Source organism: Triticum urartu, chromosome 2, assembly GCF_003073215.2.
Source record: "Triticum urartu cultivar G1812 chromosome 2, Tu2.1, whole genome shotgun sequence".
NCBI lineage: Eukaryota > Viridiplantae > Streptophyta > Magnoliopsida > Poales > Poaceae > Triticum > Triticum urartu.
This window is the reverse complement of record NC_053023.1, coordinates 23782187-23795940: the sequence shown is the minus strand read 5'-3', so window position 1 is coordinate 23795940 and position 13754 is coordinate 23782187. Positions and strand designations below refer to the sequence as shown.

Sequence of the window (13754 nt, the reverse complement as noted above, 5' to 3'; positions counted from 1 at the left end):
CATCTCGGCCATCAAACCATATCAATTCAACGACTTAGATTGCTCCAATGGTGAGCGTTAAACATGTTTAACGTGCAATTAATATCATACCAAATAACAATAACGGTGTCAATCACATAATTAACGTGTGACTGATACCCTACCTAATATAAAACGTGCAATCAATTTCCCCAATATCAACATGCATTGCACGTGTGCATTTACTAGTACTACAAAAGGTGCAATTTTAGTGCAAAGTTGTGTGCAAGCTTTTTCAAACTATTTTCGTTATCTTCCTTCTTTAAAGGGTATTGCTATTAATTCGTCGTTCCTTATTTTGAATTTTCATAAGGGTACAACCAATGATGCTAATTTATTCCTTCATAGGAATAGCTTCATACGATAAGAAGGCACAATGTCTGCATAAATTGTGTGCAAATTTTGTCATTATTTTATTTCCTATGCCAAATGAGGTAAAACGTGAAATGAACTTCATAAATCGGATAGCTTGGTACCATTTTACGAAAATAGGGTAGTTGTTATCACTTGAGCACAAAATATGAGGTAAAAAGAGGAAATTTACTCAAACTTTCATTACTCCCGCATAATTGATATGGTGGTTGGATGTGATCATCTGTTATCTAACTCTTATACCTATGTGCATAAAACCAAGCATATCTAACTGTTCACGACCTTACATCGACGACATGCCGAGGTATAGCCAATTCATTGGCAACTTAATATAAAACGAATTTGTGTAAAGGTCTCTGGTACAAGAAAACTTGAGTTTCGTTATATGCTTCTCGGTGGATGCGTTGACAATGTTGTTGTCTAAAGTGAAGAGGAATAGTACCCTATCAACACGTGCATACATAATATGTGATGACTATTGAGTGGTTGCGGATAATTGGACCTAAATTCATTTTGATAAACACCTAGCTGCAAATTCAGCAATATTCTTACCCCATAGGACGCGAGGACTACTGAGCAAGGGGGCTGCTGATCCAGCCATGCCATGCACGCGCGTTGCTGCTGATGAAGTTGACGCCGTAGACCTTGTTCGATGGCAGGCGGCCATCGTCGAGGAAGAATGACGTGCACGCCGCCGTGCTCATCGCCGGACGACGAGGTCGCGCTCTCCATGTCTCTATCTTCTTGGCTTTCAGTTCTGGGCAGGGAACTCTGTTTTGCTCTGCTTTGGATGTGTCAAGGAAGTGAGTGTACGATGAACTTGTTGGCAAATATAGTTCTTTTGTTCTGTTACTATGGGTAGCTTCTGTGAGCATGGGTATGACCTACCAAGTCACCTTCACGCTTAGTTAATCACGTTGACAGGGAAGGTGCTCATGTAGTTTCCCCACGCCATGTGCTGGACTTGCCTCTCCAGCCGCAACTATTTTCTTTCTCTCCTCTATCCTGTTTCTCTTGTTGATATTTTGTTGCAAAGGGACCGTCTCTCCAGCTGTAGTGATTTTTCTCTCTCCCCGTCCCGAATTACTTGTCGCATAAATGGATAGTAATGGATCTATCTAGACCTAAAAATACGTCTAGATGCATCTATTTCTGCAACAAGTAATTTGAGACGAAGGAGTATTTCATAAGATGGACAAATTTATATTCGCAGAAAAAGAAGATGAACAAATTTATAAGACAACTTAATCTTTCTTACAATCTAAGTTGTGGGTAAGTGGAGTGGAAATAATTATTGTGTTTTTAAATTTTGCTGAGTGCAACCCCTTTTGAGCAAGGGAAGACTTCCTAGAGAAGATGAATGTGCCCATGGATAAGGAGCTCACATTTGAGGTCAACCTAGTCATATTAAAAAAGAAGGCTCAAACTACAACGCTCTTGCCACCGAAGAGGCAGAGCGAAGCTTTTTCGGATGCCCTCGCTGGAGAGACATTGCAGCAGACTACATGATGGAAGCTAAGAAGACGGTCTTGATGTTTCTTGGCGAACCTGATGACAACATCATGGTGTTGTACAACTCCCACGCTTACCATAGTTCCTGGTGTTGATCCAGAGTTCGTAGGCATGCTAGCTATATGTCATTAGTGCTTCGTTAAACATGTTAGAATGTATTGTTGTTATGTTGAAGTATTAAATTTTGATGTATATATATGGTATTACAATTATTGTTAAACTTAAGTATTATGTTTATTGTTATTGTTAAACCGTGCTATATGATACTAGCATATATGATATTATTATTACTGTTAAACTAAAAATTTAGCCATTTGGCAGAAGACGCTACCGTGTTATCTTTCTGGCCTAGGACCCGATACCAGTGGCGGGGGAGCATATGAGCCTGCCACTAGTAGTTACATTACCAGTGGTGGGCAGACCGCCCGTTACTACCCCAGCCGCCAATGGTGAGCTTCTTTCACCATCACTACTAGTCTATGTCGGAATAGTGAATTTAATAGCAATTTCATAATTTTTGTAAGCGTACATTCTTTTGCATGGTTCTTTCGTAACTTCATGGCGCCTCTGTGTGCTAAATATAGTGGGTGATGATCGGCGATGCAACTATTTACTTTGCTACTAGAAGCCCATTGCAGCCACTATAGCATATGAATATGAGGTACATCTTCGAGTTCTATGTTTTTTTCCAATGCCTTGAGTGTCATTTTTTTGGAGATTCAAATTTATTACCATGACCATGAGATATAGCTATGTCCAGTATAACAAAATGCAGTACTCAAGTTTCTTAATGCGGTACTTAAATTTGGTTATATTTTCTCTTTGTTGTTGTGTGCTATATATTATATGGTTGTGGTTTGCGAATACATAGATACATTATTTAATTATCTTTATGATCCTAACAACAATGATCATCTGTCACATGCTAGGCCTACCCTGGTTTCTGCCTTATCCTCAAATGTACTTATGTTAGCCATGCTTGCTCCTAGGGCTCTAACTGGCATGTCTCTATTTTTTACTTCCTAACTATCCGGGTCTACAATTAAAAACAAATAAATTTCTTGTCTAGATATTGGTGATTTAGTTCAACCATCTGTTCCAGAAATTATTAATTAATAAAAAAATTACACCATTCTCGATCATGACATTTTCATGAACCTCTTTCAATTAGATAGCTACAATGTTAGCTTAATCACCTCATGATTCAAGTACTAGAAGACTTGATAATTCAACTGCTCAAAGATAAGAGAATCAAAATGGAATTACTCGTTGGTAAGCATCCAATAAAAAATGGTAGTGTAAGAGAAGTGGGCACAAGTATGTGGGTTTTGGTTGTAGTAACTTACAAAGTCACATTCTATATTTTCAATACAACTCATGCTAGATTACTGAACATTTTGTTACTCTTTCTATATTTTCTATTTACATTCCTACCAAATCTCATTTTGATATCTCTTCCGTTTGTTTTCACCCATTTTCAACAATTCATTTGATTAAGCGGTTAACTTGCCGATTAATCCCTACTCGTAGGTGAAGGAAATATACCCTAGAGGCAATAATAAATTTATTATTTATTTCCTTATAATCATGATAAATGTTTATTATTCATGCTAGAATTGTATTAACCGGAAACATAATACATGTGTGAATACATAGACAAACAAAGTGTCACTAGTATGCCTCTACTTGACTAGCTCGTTAATCAAAGATGGTTATGTTTCCTGACCATGAACAATGAGTTGTTATTTGATTAACGAGATCACATCATTAGTTGAATGATCTGATTGACATGACCCATTCCATTAGCTTAGCACCTGATCGTTTAGTATGTTGCTATTGCTTTCTTCATGACTTATACATGTTCCTATGACTATGAGATTATGCAACTCCCGTTTGCCGGAGGAACACTTTGGGTGCTACCAAACGTCACAACGTAACTGGGTGATTATAAAGGAGCATTACAGGTGTCTCCAAAGGTAGATGTTGGGTTGGCGTATTTCGAGATTAGGATTTGTCACTCCGATTGTCGGAGAGGTATCTCTGGGCCCTCTCAGTAATACACATCACATAAGCCTTGCAAGCATTACAACTAATATGTTAGTTGTGAGATGATGTATTACGGAACGAGTAAAGAGACTTGCCGGTAATGAGATTGAACTAGGTATTGGATACCGACGATCGAATCTCGAGCAAGTAACATACCGATGACAAAGGGAACAACGTATGTTGTTATGCGGTCTGACCGATAAAGATGTTCGTAGAATATGTAGGAGCCAATATGGGCATCCAGGTCCCGCTATTGGTTATTGACCGGAGACGTGTCTCGGTCATGTCTACATTGTTCTCGAACCCGTAGGGTCCGCACGCTTAAGGTTACGATGACAGTTATATTATGAGTTTATGCATTTTGATGTACCGAAGGTTGTTCGGAGTCCCGGATGTGATCACGGACATGACGAGGAGTTTCGAAATGGTCGAGACGTAAAGATTGATATATTGGAAGTCTATGTTTGGACATCGGAAGTGTTCCGGGTGAAATCGGGATTTTACCGGAGTACCGGGAGGGTTACCGGAACCCCCCGGGAGCTATATGGGCCATAGTGGGACTTAGTGGAAAAGAGAAGGGGCTGCCCTAGATGGGCTGCGCGCCTCCCCCTTCCCCTAGTCCTATTAGGACTAGGAGAGGTGGCCGGCCCCCTCCTCCTCTTTTCCCCCTCCGCGAATCCTATTTTGGGGGGGGGGGGAATCCTACTCCCAGAGGGAGTAGGACTCTCCTGGCGCGCCCCTTGTGGCCGGCCAGCCTCCCCCCTTTGGTCCTTTATATACTGAGGTAGAGGCACCCTAGAACACACAGGTTGATCCACGTGATCTATTCCTTAGCCGTGTGCGGTGCCCCAGCCACCATATTCCTTGATAATACTGTAGCGGAGTTTAGGCGAAGCCCTGCTGCTGTAGTGCATCAAGATCGTCACAACGCCGTCGTGCTGACGGAACTCTTCCCCCGACACTTTGCTGGATCGGAGTCTCGGGATCGTCATCGAGCTGAACGTGTGCTCGAACTCGGAGGTGCCGTAGTTTCGGTGCTTGATCGGTTGGATCGTGAAGACGTACGACTACTTCCTCTACGTCGTGTCATCGCTTCCGCAGTCGTCTGCGTTGGGTACGTAGACAACACTCTCCCCCTCGTTGCTATGCATCACATGATCTTGCGTGTGCGTAGGAAATTTTGAAATTACTACAAAACCCAACAGTAAAACCCAACAGTAGGGTCACCGAGTAGCCGATAAATTGATGAATCATCCGATTAATTGATTAACTGGCCGATTAACTTGACGATTAGTCTATTAATCCCTTACTCTGTTGTCTATGGGACATGCATGCCAACTTGAAATTAAATATTTTACTACTCCCTTTGTTCTGAAGTAAGTGTCATGGTTTAGTTCAAATTTGAACTAAAACCACGACACTTATTTTGGAAGGGAGGGAGTACCTTTTAATATTTTTTACTTAGTAGCACTTTCAAAAAAATTCAAATGACGTGAATTTTCTACAATATTAACATGGAAAAATATTTGCAATGTCACCAATGATTTGCATAAAGTGGCGACAACCCAAATATTTTCTCCATGTTCTTCTTTACAGATGGAGAAAATATATTTTCTTGGAATATTTGCAAAAAGAACATGGAGAAGATATTTGTAGGGTTACCACTCAAACTCTAACAATACCTTTAGTACAAAATTGTACTAAGGTTGAGACACTTATTTTGGGACGGATGCAGTATTACTTTAGGTACATATGTTAAAGCAGTATACCCCCCCCCCCCTTTTACAAAATGCATGATGTTTTACACAATCTTGAAATTGCACCTTAATTTAATTTTATACACTAGAAAAATATATGTATTGAGAAAATCGTACAAGATCTCATTTTTTATCAAGTATATTTTCAACAAGTTTTTACCTAATAATTGTCAATGATAGCAAAGTATAATCACCATTTATAAATGATATCATGTATTTAATAACAAAGATAGCAAAAATGTCAAAAACTGAATATCTCAACCATCATAATGTAGCTGATCTTTGTATAAGAGTTTGAATAATAAATTTTAAACTTGATGAAGGTGTTGCTCGTACATGTGCGCGGGCCAATTTGCTAGTTTTGAAAATAGGCTTCAAATAGCAAGCAGTTGTTAGATAACTAGTGTTAAATACATAAGATAAGTTAGGTTGCGCTTTTAGAGGCGGCGCCGTGGCCATACACATATACACATAAATAGAAATTGGGGTGATATAATTTTTAATACTTTGTGTATTCATTACTTGGGTAATTACCTCCCAAAGGTCATCATCATAAGACAAAAGAATCATGTGCTTTGTCACACTAACACTTGTAGTACACACAACACAGTAGCACTACAATAACCAAAATGGTTCCAATTATTATTACAAAAATGGATCCTAAGTCGTGTGACTTCCTTGTTTCTTTGCCCTTAGTAAAGGGGCAGGGGTTCAGCAGGAAAGGGGGTAGGCGGGACAGGTGCATGCACGTCGACATCGCCCTTATGGCGAACACATGTATAATCTACACCAATCATCATCAACATGAATGGTATAAAAATAAAGCAACTTATAAATATGACAGCTGAACCATTGCAGTCCTTCATGTACAGTGGCCATGACACGTCTAGATCAGAATATTTGTCATCACTACAAAAATTATACACAAATGGAAGATTATAATGAATTTCCCATGCCACCATAAATTTGCATAGTCTAACTCAAACCGTGGCACGAAATCCGCACAAACAAGAGAGATTCACAACACTGGTGGAGCTTACGGTAAGGGGGGGGACCGCCCCTCCCCTCTTAGTATTCAAATTTTATATTTTGCCACCCCTCCCAAACTCAACATTCTCAAGTGCCGCCATTGCGCCGCAACACGAGGGTCTTGGAGACTTCAGATACTCTTGGCAGGACATCGCGACAAGACTAAGAAGTTCAGACTTACAAGTGTGCTTCGGTACCACCGAAGTCACCGAGAGTAACGTCGACACAAAAAGACATGATCACAAGGAGGAGAAGAGTTGTTTCCCGAAGTGAGCAAGAGTAAAGCAAGAAAACTAGAATTATTTGCGAGTAGCACAAGGAAAAACTTTTGAAAGATTTCTACCAACACCAAAGAATATTTTGTAGACAAGATTGCAGTAACTATCCGTGACAGAACAACATTTAGAAATTAAATCAAATTAGGACAGGCAAACTGAAAAATTGAACCCCTTTAAAGAAACAAAATTTTGAAAGCCAAATGGGGGAAAATGAAATGATCCCGGCATCCTGACCCGCCATGGGTCACTAGGTTTTCTTGGCGGCAGACGACCTCGACACCAATGCTCGTTCCATGGTCGTGAGGCACGATCTCATGAGCATTGCCAGGTACGGCCGCGTGTACATTGATGCCGCAAAGAAAGCACGTCCGCAAAAGGTTTTCAAGGCCAACATTGCATTCTTTGGGTTGGTGAGCGTCAGGAATACAAAGTTCTGGCTGGAGGCCAACTAGTTCGCCGATGTCACCAACGAATGGGTTCAAGCCTACCCACATTGAATATATGCCAACGGCTACGAATAAAAAGGGCCGGAGCACTGGGTTTAGGTATGCAAACGCCAGCCTTGACGACCTTCCAGCCTCCATCAACTGGAGGATCAATGGTGTGGTCGTTCCGTCAAAGACCAAAGCTATGTGGTAAGCAACACAAACCTTTGACGCTTTTGTGGTGCATACAGATAAACAACCTGCATGATTCTTCTTTCACAAATTCAAGCTTTATAACTCTTGATCTCACCTATGTATCTTAGACTATGGCAGTTCTTGCAAACATATTATTACTGAATCATATGATCTTATTTTGCTCCTTCCATATCTCCAACAACTAGCAGTTATTAGCAATCACTCGGTTTTAAAACAAAATAGACTCAAACGTTCAGTAAATGCTTACTAAATTACGACCATCTCTCTAAAAAAACATGGTGTTAATTTGACAAATACAGGCAATTGGCTGCAAAATCTGCAAAGTTCTGGGCAAGAAACTCTGTTTTGCTCTGCTTTGTATGTTTCGGTCGAGGGAGTGACTGTACGATGAAAGTATTGGCAAATAAATAAGCGCTAGAAAGAGTACCTCTTTTTGCCTGTGCTTCTAGCAGTTTAGCTAGCTGCAGGATTCTAGCGGAGTGGCGCGCAGAAAACATAGGTTTTTTGTTCTGTTATGGGAAGCTTCTATCATAGTTGCCATCAGCGCTGCTACACGCGGTGGCTAGTTGCCTGGCTGTTGGACCTCTCCGTCTCCAAGTGGCTCGGCTCAGTGCTGAATCGGGGCAAGAAAGCTCATAGCTGGATGCGAGGCAGTGCTTGATGACGGATGCGAAGGAAATTTTTCTCTGAAGCTGGGCTTGCCACGGCCTGGTTTTGTCCTCACGAAGCTCCGCCGGTGCTTCTATGTGCATGGCTATAACCTATCAAGTCACTTTCACGCTTCCTTGACAGCCACATGGAAGGTGCTCATGTATATTCCACATTCCAAGGCTTCCCTCTCCAGTTGCAGTTATTTTTTTCTTTCTCTCCTTTGTCAAGTTTCTCTTGTTGATATTTTGTTGGAATGGGATCTAGTCTGGCAGAGATGACAGGGATATGGGGACGAGAGAAGGCGGCGCTCCGGCCGGTTGCTCACAAAAAACAATACTTGGTGGAGAGAACATATTTTTCTCTCAAGCTGTAGTCAGTTTTCTATTTCAAAAGATGGACAAATTTATATTCGCAAAAAAAGAAGATGAACAAATTTATAAGACAACCTAATCATTTGTACAATCTATTTTGGATGTAAACAGGGTAGAAATAATTACTTCAGATTTTTCAAGATCATTTGCCATAGTTAATTTCTACTAATATTTTGGGAGTGGCGATGAAGCATTTGACTTGATTGTCGCATGGGTCTAACCGTGGAATAAGTTTATCAGAATCAAACTTCAATGTTAAATAGGGTAAAAATATGGAATAAATTGTTTGCAGAGAACAGACTGTGGTTAACAACTGAATGGCCCGAAAGTTAAGGTAAATTTTGCTAGATCGTATTGCTGATTTTCTAGACAAGTATATTGTGCAAGTTAAGGTGACGAGGATGTTTGTTTGCCGGAATCCGATTTATTCATCAATTGTCAAGGTAGATTCAGGTCGGTAACCACCTAGCGACAACTACAGCCATTGGAGCGAACCAAAGATGCGCAATCATCATTTCAGCTACCTCGTCGGAGCCAGACAAACCTTATTATATATAGTAGACAGCCGAGAAAAAATTATAACAGATAAACTACAAATGTATCCATATCTCCCTGCATTTTTGGAGGACATGATCAATTATTCTCGGTTCCTTTCATGGGGAGATAGGAATTTTTTTCCTGGCAAAGAGTGGGTTTTTTGTTGAAAATGTAACATTAAAGGGATACAAACATAAAACGCATACAACTAGTCTCTGCATAGATAAGATGCACACGATCAACACCAATTCACACACAAAAAAAAAACCACACTAGCAACTAGCAAAAACAAATAAGATCGTAGCTATGCCATGGTGAAGTAAAAAAAGATAAAAACAAACGATGAAAAGGGTGATCAACAACTGCATCAGCACTAACCATCTCTTGACATCACCTGTACTACCATAAGATTCTCCAACAACAATGCCCCGCTGTCGCTAAATCCAACCACCGCCGAAGAACAAGTCCGAACAAATTCGAGCAATGTCTTAGGTAACTGACACCAGAACCTAGTCCGGGCTGTTGGCGTACAATTGGAGGATCGGTAGTTAGTGGTGAGCTACATTACATTTTAAACCAGTGGTATCTCAAAATTGGGTGCCGCTGTTGGTGTAGGACAAGTGTCGTCGCATAGTGACCGCATTCGAGCTGATGGCGATGGGGTGGAGCTGGAGCGCAGTTCTTCTGCTCAAGTGGCTGGGCGGAACAACTTCCTCGTTATTTCCATCGCCACCGGACAAAAGCGTAGCAACAAATCTGACCATCGCGCTCCAAGAGCAATCTTGCGCGTCACTCTGCTTCCATGCCTATAAAATCCACCGAAAGAAAGACACATCCAAGAAACCCCACCAAGCTGAAGTGCTAACCCATGGAGAGCACGCCGGCGGCCACCGCCAGCTCGGGCGTCGGCCATGGAGGCGGCAACGAGGGCGCGACCGTGCTCCTCCTGCCGATCCCGGGGGCGCTGGGCCACACGAACCCGATGCTGGAGCTGGGCCGCCGCCTGGCGCACCACGGCCTCCGCCCCACGTTCGTCACCACCCGCCACGTGCTCTCCGTCACCCCGCCTCCCGGCGCGCCCTTCCGCGTGGCCGCCATCTCCGACGGCTTCGACGCCGGCGGCTTCGCCTCGTGCCCGGACCCTGCCGAGTACTTCTCCCGTCTGGAGGCCGTGGGGTCCGAGACGCTGCGGGAGCTCCTGCTGTCGGAGGAGGCGGCCGCGGTGCGCGTGCTGGTGTACGACTCGCACCTGCCGTGGGCGGGGCGGGTGGCGCGGGCTGCCGGCGTGCCCACCGCGGCGTTGTTCACGCAGCCGTGCGCGGTGAACGTCGTCTACGGGGAGGTGTGGGCGGGGCGGCTGGCGCTGCCGGTGACGGACGGGCGTGAGCTGCTGGCGCACGGAGCGCTGGGCTTGGAGCTGGGGCCGGAAGACGTGCCGCCATTCGTGGCGGCACCGGAGTCGCTGGCGGTGTTCCTTAAGACGTCGATTGAGCAGTTCGACGGGGTGGAGGACGCCGACGACGTGCTCGTCAACTCTTTCAGCGACATGGAGCCGAAGGTGAGTCCTACACTCGTACTTGCGTGCTCCCGCCACTCAAACCGTTTGTTTTGCTTATTTATGGGTGGTTTTGGTCTGTTAAACTGGTTTTCTCGATAGATATTTTGATAAAACCACAAGTGAGGTCCACAACAATTAATGTATACATATTTTTAGACATAGCCATAGCAAAATCACTATAAAGAAAGTTAATTACTTTCTCCAATCAGATTGAGTTTATATGACATGCACATATTCAAGGTCTACCTTGACCATCACTAAAACTAATACTACCTCTGTAAACTAATATAAGAGTGTTTAGATCACTCCTTAGTTTACAGAGGGAGTACTATATAGCACGGTAATATGTTATGTAATACCATACGAAACTGCATAGTTTGAAACTTTTTCGGAATGGTGGATCCAATGATATGTTTTTTGTGTCATATGAGTCATATTTGGTTACCCGCAAAAAACAAAGAATTATATTTGGTTACTTACACTGATGGTCAAAATTAGTCTTACAATATGTGTGTGACTTGTGACCCGAGCGACACTATGAAAATCGAGCAGGAGGTGGATTACATGAAGTTAACATGGGGAGCGAAGCCTATAGGTCCCACCTTGCCATCATTTTATCTCGGCGATGATCGCCTGCCATCCAACAAGTCTTATGGTTTCAACGTTTTTGTTGATGACGCGGCATGCATAGATTGGCTTGAAAAGCAGAGCATCTCCTCTGTTGTGCTTGTATCAAATGGGAGTTACGCAAACTATGACGCGACTCAGTTGGAGGAGCTTGGCAATGGTCTATGCAATTCTAGCAAACCTTTCCTCTGGGTTGTTAGATCCGACGAGGCACACAAGTTATTTGAGCAACTCAAGGTGAAATGTGAGAAAAATGGATTAATTGTCTCTTGGTGCCCCCAGCTTGAGGTTCTAGCACACAAGGCAATTGGTATCATACCATAAACCATATTTCTTTTCCTCTTCATATGAAATGGAATTAAAAGGTTTTCTAAAATGAGAAAATAAAAATAACATTCTAATCTTTTTTCATAAATATATGTGTAGGTTGTTTCGTTACCCACTGTGGATGGAACTCGACACTAGAGGCAGTTGTTTGTGGTGTACCTCTTGTGGGAATTCCGCACTGGGCGGACCAACCCACTATCGCAAAGTATGTGGAGAGCATGTGGGGTATGGGTGTGCGATTGCGGAAGAGTGAAACTGGATCACTAAGGAGTGCGGAGGTCGAGAGGTGTGTTAGAGAGGTAATGGATGGGGATAAAAACGACGAGTACAAAAGGAATGCTACGAAGTGGATGAAAAAGGCTAAGAAGGCAATGCGAGAAGGAGGAACCTCAGACAAGCATATCGTTGAATTCGTTGCCAAGTATTCGTCAATTTAAAGTTTCAACAATGCAGTCTTTATTTCAAGATAAGCAAGCGTGCAATGATTCCAGGCATATATAGAAGTTTAGAGGAGATGGCATTTTCCATATGTAATTGGAGAGCTATCTTCTCACCACTTTGAAGGATGCTGAAATTTTCATATACCGATAGCCAGCAGGAAAATGCTTTACACATTATGTGTCGATGTAACGTTTTCTGTAAATTTATATGTGGACTGCAACTATTACTAACATGTAACTCCATACTATGAACATGGTATGTTCTTAGTGTTCCACAGGGAAAAACAATCGCACATGTTAAAGCAAGCCGATTATTTTCTATCTCATGGACAATGCTTTAGATACATATGCAATTACTCCTACTAGCACAATGTCCGTGCGTTGCTATGAAATAATAAAAAATGCATTCATTATATAATTTGGAAATGTGTGTCGTACATGATGGCATGTTTTCATCGATGTAGCAATGAATTGAGGCTCTTTTCCATTCCTTTCCTTCTCAACAATCATTGTGTCAATGTGTCTCCTTAATCGCGCTATCGTTCCAGGAATGTAAAGCGACATCTTTCTTTCTGCCCCTCCCTCCCTCCAACCTTCACTCTCACCGGTGTGTTTGATCCCTCTTTTCAAAATATGGTACCTCTGCATATTATGGTTTTTAACAACTAAAAGTATTATTTTGATCTTCTATTTGTCGATTAGCTAGTTGAATATTCGCTTAATTCTTATTTTATTGCTATTTGATTAGTAGCCATTGTCTTCGGGCGCTCTTGCTCTAGCATTATTGTCAGTTCAAAAGTATGTTGCTCACGTTACCATAGTGATCTTGTTCTCCAAACCTTTTTGCAAATCTCTAAAATGGCCCTCATGTATTGCAATAGTTGACATATTGTATGCCTTGTTTACAAGAACAGGTTCTTACCAACTGTTAGAGACAACATGTATTAAATTTATTACAAACAATGAAAAATGCACCCAGTGGAATGCCAATAGATGACGTATTCGATATCTGTGAGGCAATGTGTATTACGTAGTACAATGCCATTATTTGTGTTACTCAACCACAAAAAGATAACATTTTGGTAATCACGGCAAAAGTTGAGTCACTTATTTTGGGACGAAGGGAGTAGAAAAGAAATACTACCTTCATTAATTTCATGGTTAAAATTCATGATTTCACCTATAATTAGGCTAGGGCTGTTAACTTCTCTTTAGATGCCTTTTTTTTGCAGGGCTTTAGAGGGCTTGTTAGCTACCACACTCTTGCATGAAATGCATGTTTTTGTACGTGTATAAAGAGCCCAGAGCTCAGTCAATACAATATCGTTCCATCTCACTCTTGCTCTATACTTCTACAATCTACATCTCTCTTCTTCGCAAACGGCGAACTCGTGGGGTGACCCGGAGGCCACTTGGTCTCCAGATGGTGGTGTGAGGCGGCTCGGAAGGGGTGGTTGGCATGTGAATTTCGTCAACGTGTATTGCTGGCAGCAAGTGCGTCTTCCAGGTGAACATTCTCCGTTGCAACGGCCAGCAGACGCAAGGCTACCGGTGCGTGCCCGAGGCTATAGGAGTGGAGGCCGGCGTGGG

At 42.2% G+C, this 13754-nt stretch overlaps 1 protein-coding gene across 2 annotated transcripts; it reads left to right on the top strand.

The window, feature by feature from the left end:
* Positions 1 to 10034: 10034 nt before the first annotated feature.
* LOC125535292 (UDP-glucosyltransferase UGT13248-like) lies at positions 10035 to 12487 on the top strand. 2 transcript variants are annotated; one of them, XM_048698346.1, is made up of 3 exons: positions 10036 to 10770; positions 11323 to 11707; positions 11824 to 12487. In XM_048698346.1, the coding sequence occupies exons 1-3, from the start codon at positions 10081 to 10083 to the stop codon at positions 12159 to 12161; spliced, it is 1413 nt and encodes a 470-aa protein (XP_048554303.1). In that variant the 5' UTR covers positions 10036 to 10080; the 3' UTR covers positions 12162 to 12487. The 2 variants fall into 2 exon arrangements, with proteins under 2 accessions (XP_048554304.1, XP_048554303.1); XM_048698347.1 differs by lacking the exon at positions 11323 to 11707 and having other exon boundaries at positions 10035 to 10770; positions 11824 to 12050.
* The last annotated feature ends 1267 nt before the right edge of the window (positions 12488 to 13754 follow it).

Bases quoted from the DNA above. Each gene is read 5' to 3' on its own strand.
- LOC125535292 (XM_048698346.1), top strand. From the start codon at position 10,081: ATGGAGAGCACGCCGGCGGCCACCGCCAGCTCGGGCGTCGGCCATGGA. The intron at 10,771-11,322 runs GTGAGTCCTACA...AAAATCGAGCAG, and splicing joins TCAGCGACATGGAGCCGAAG to GAGGTGGATTACATGAAGTT. The intron at 11,708-11,823 runs GTATCATACCAT...ATATATGTGTAG, and splicing joins TCTAGCACACAAGGCAATTG to GTTGTTTCGTTACCCACTGT.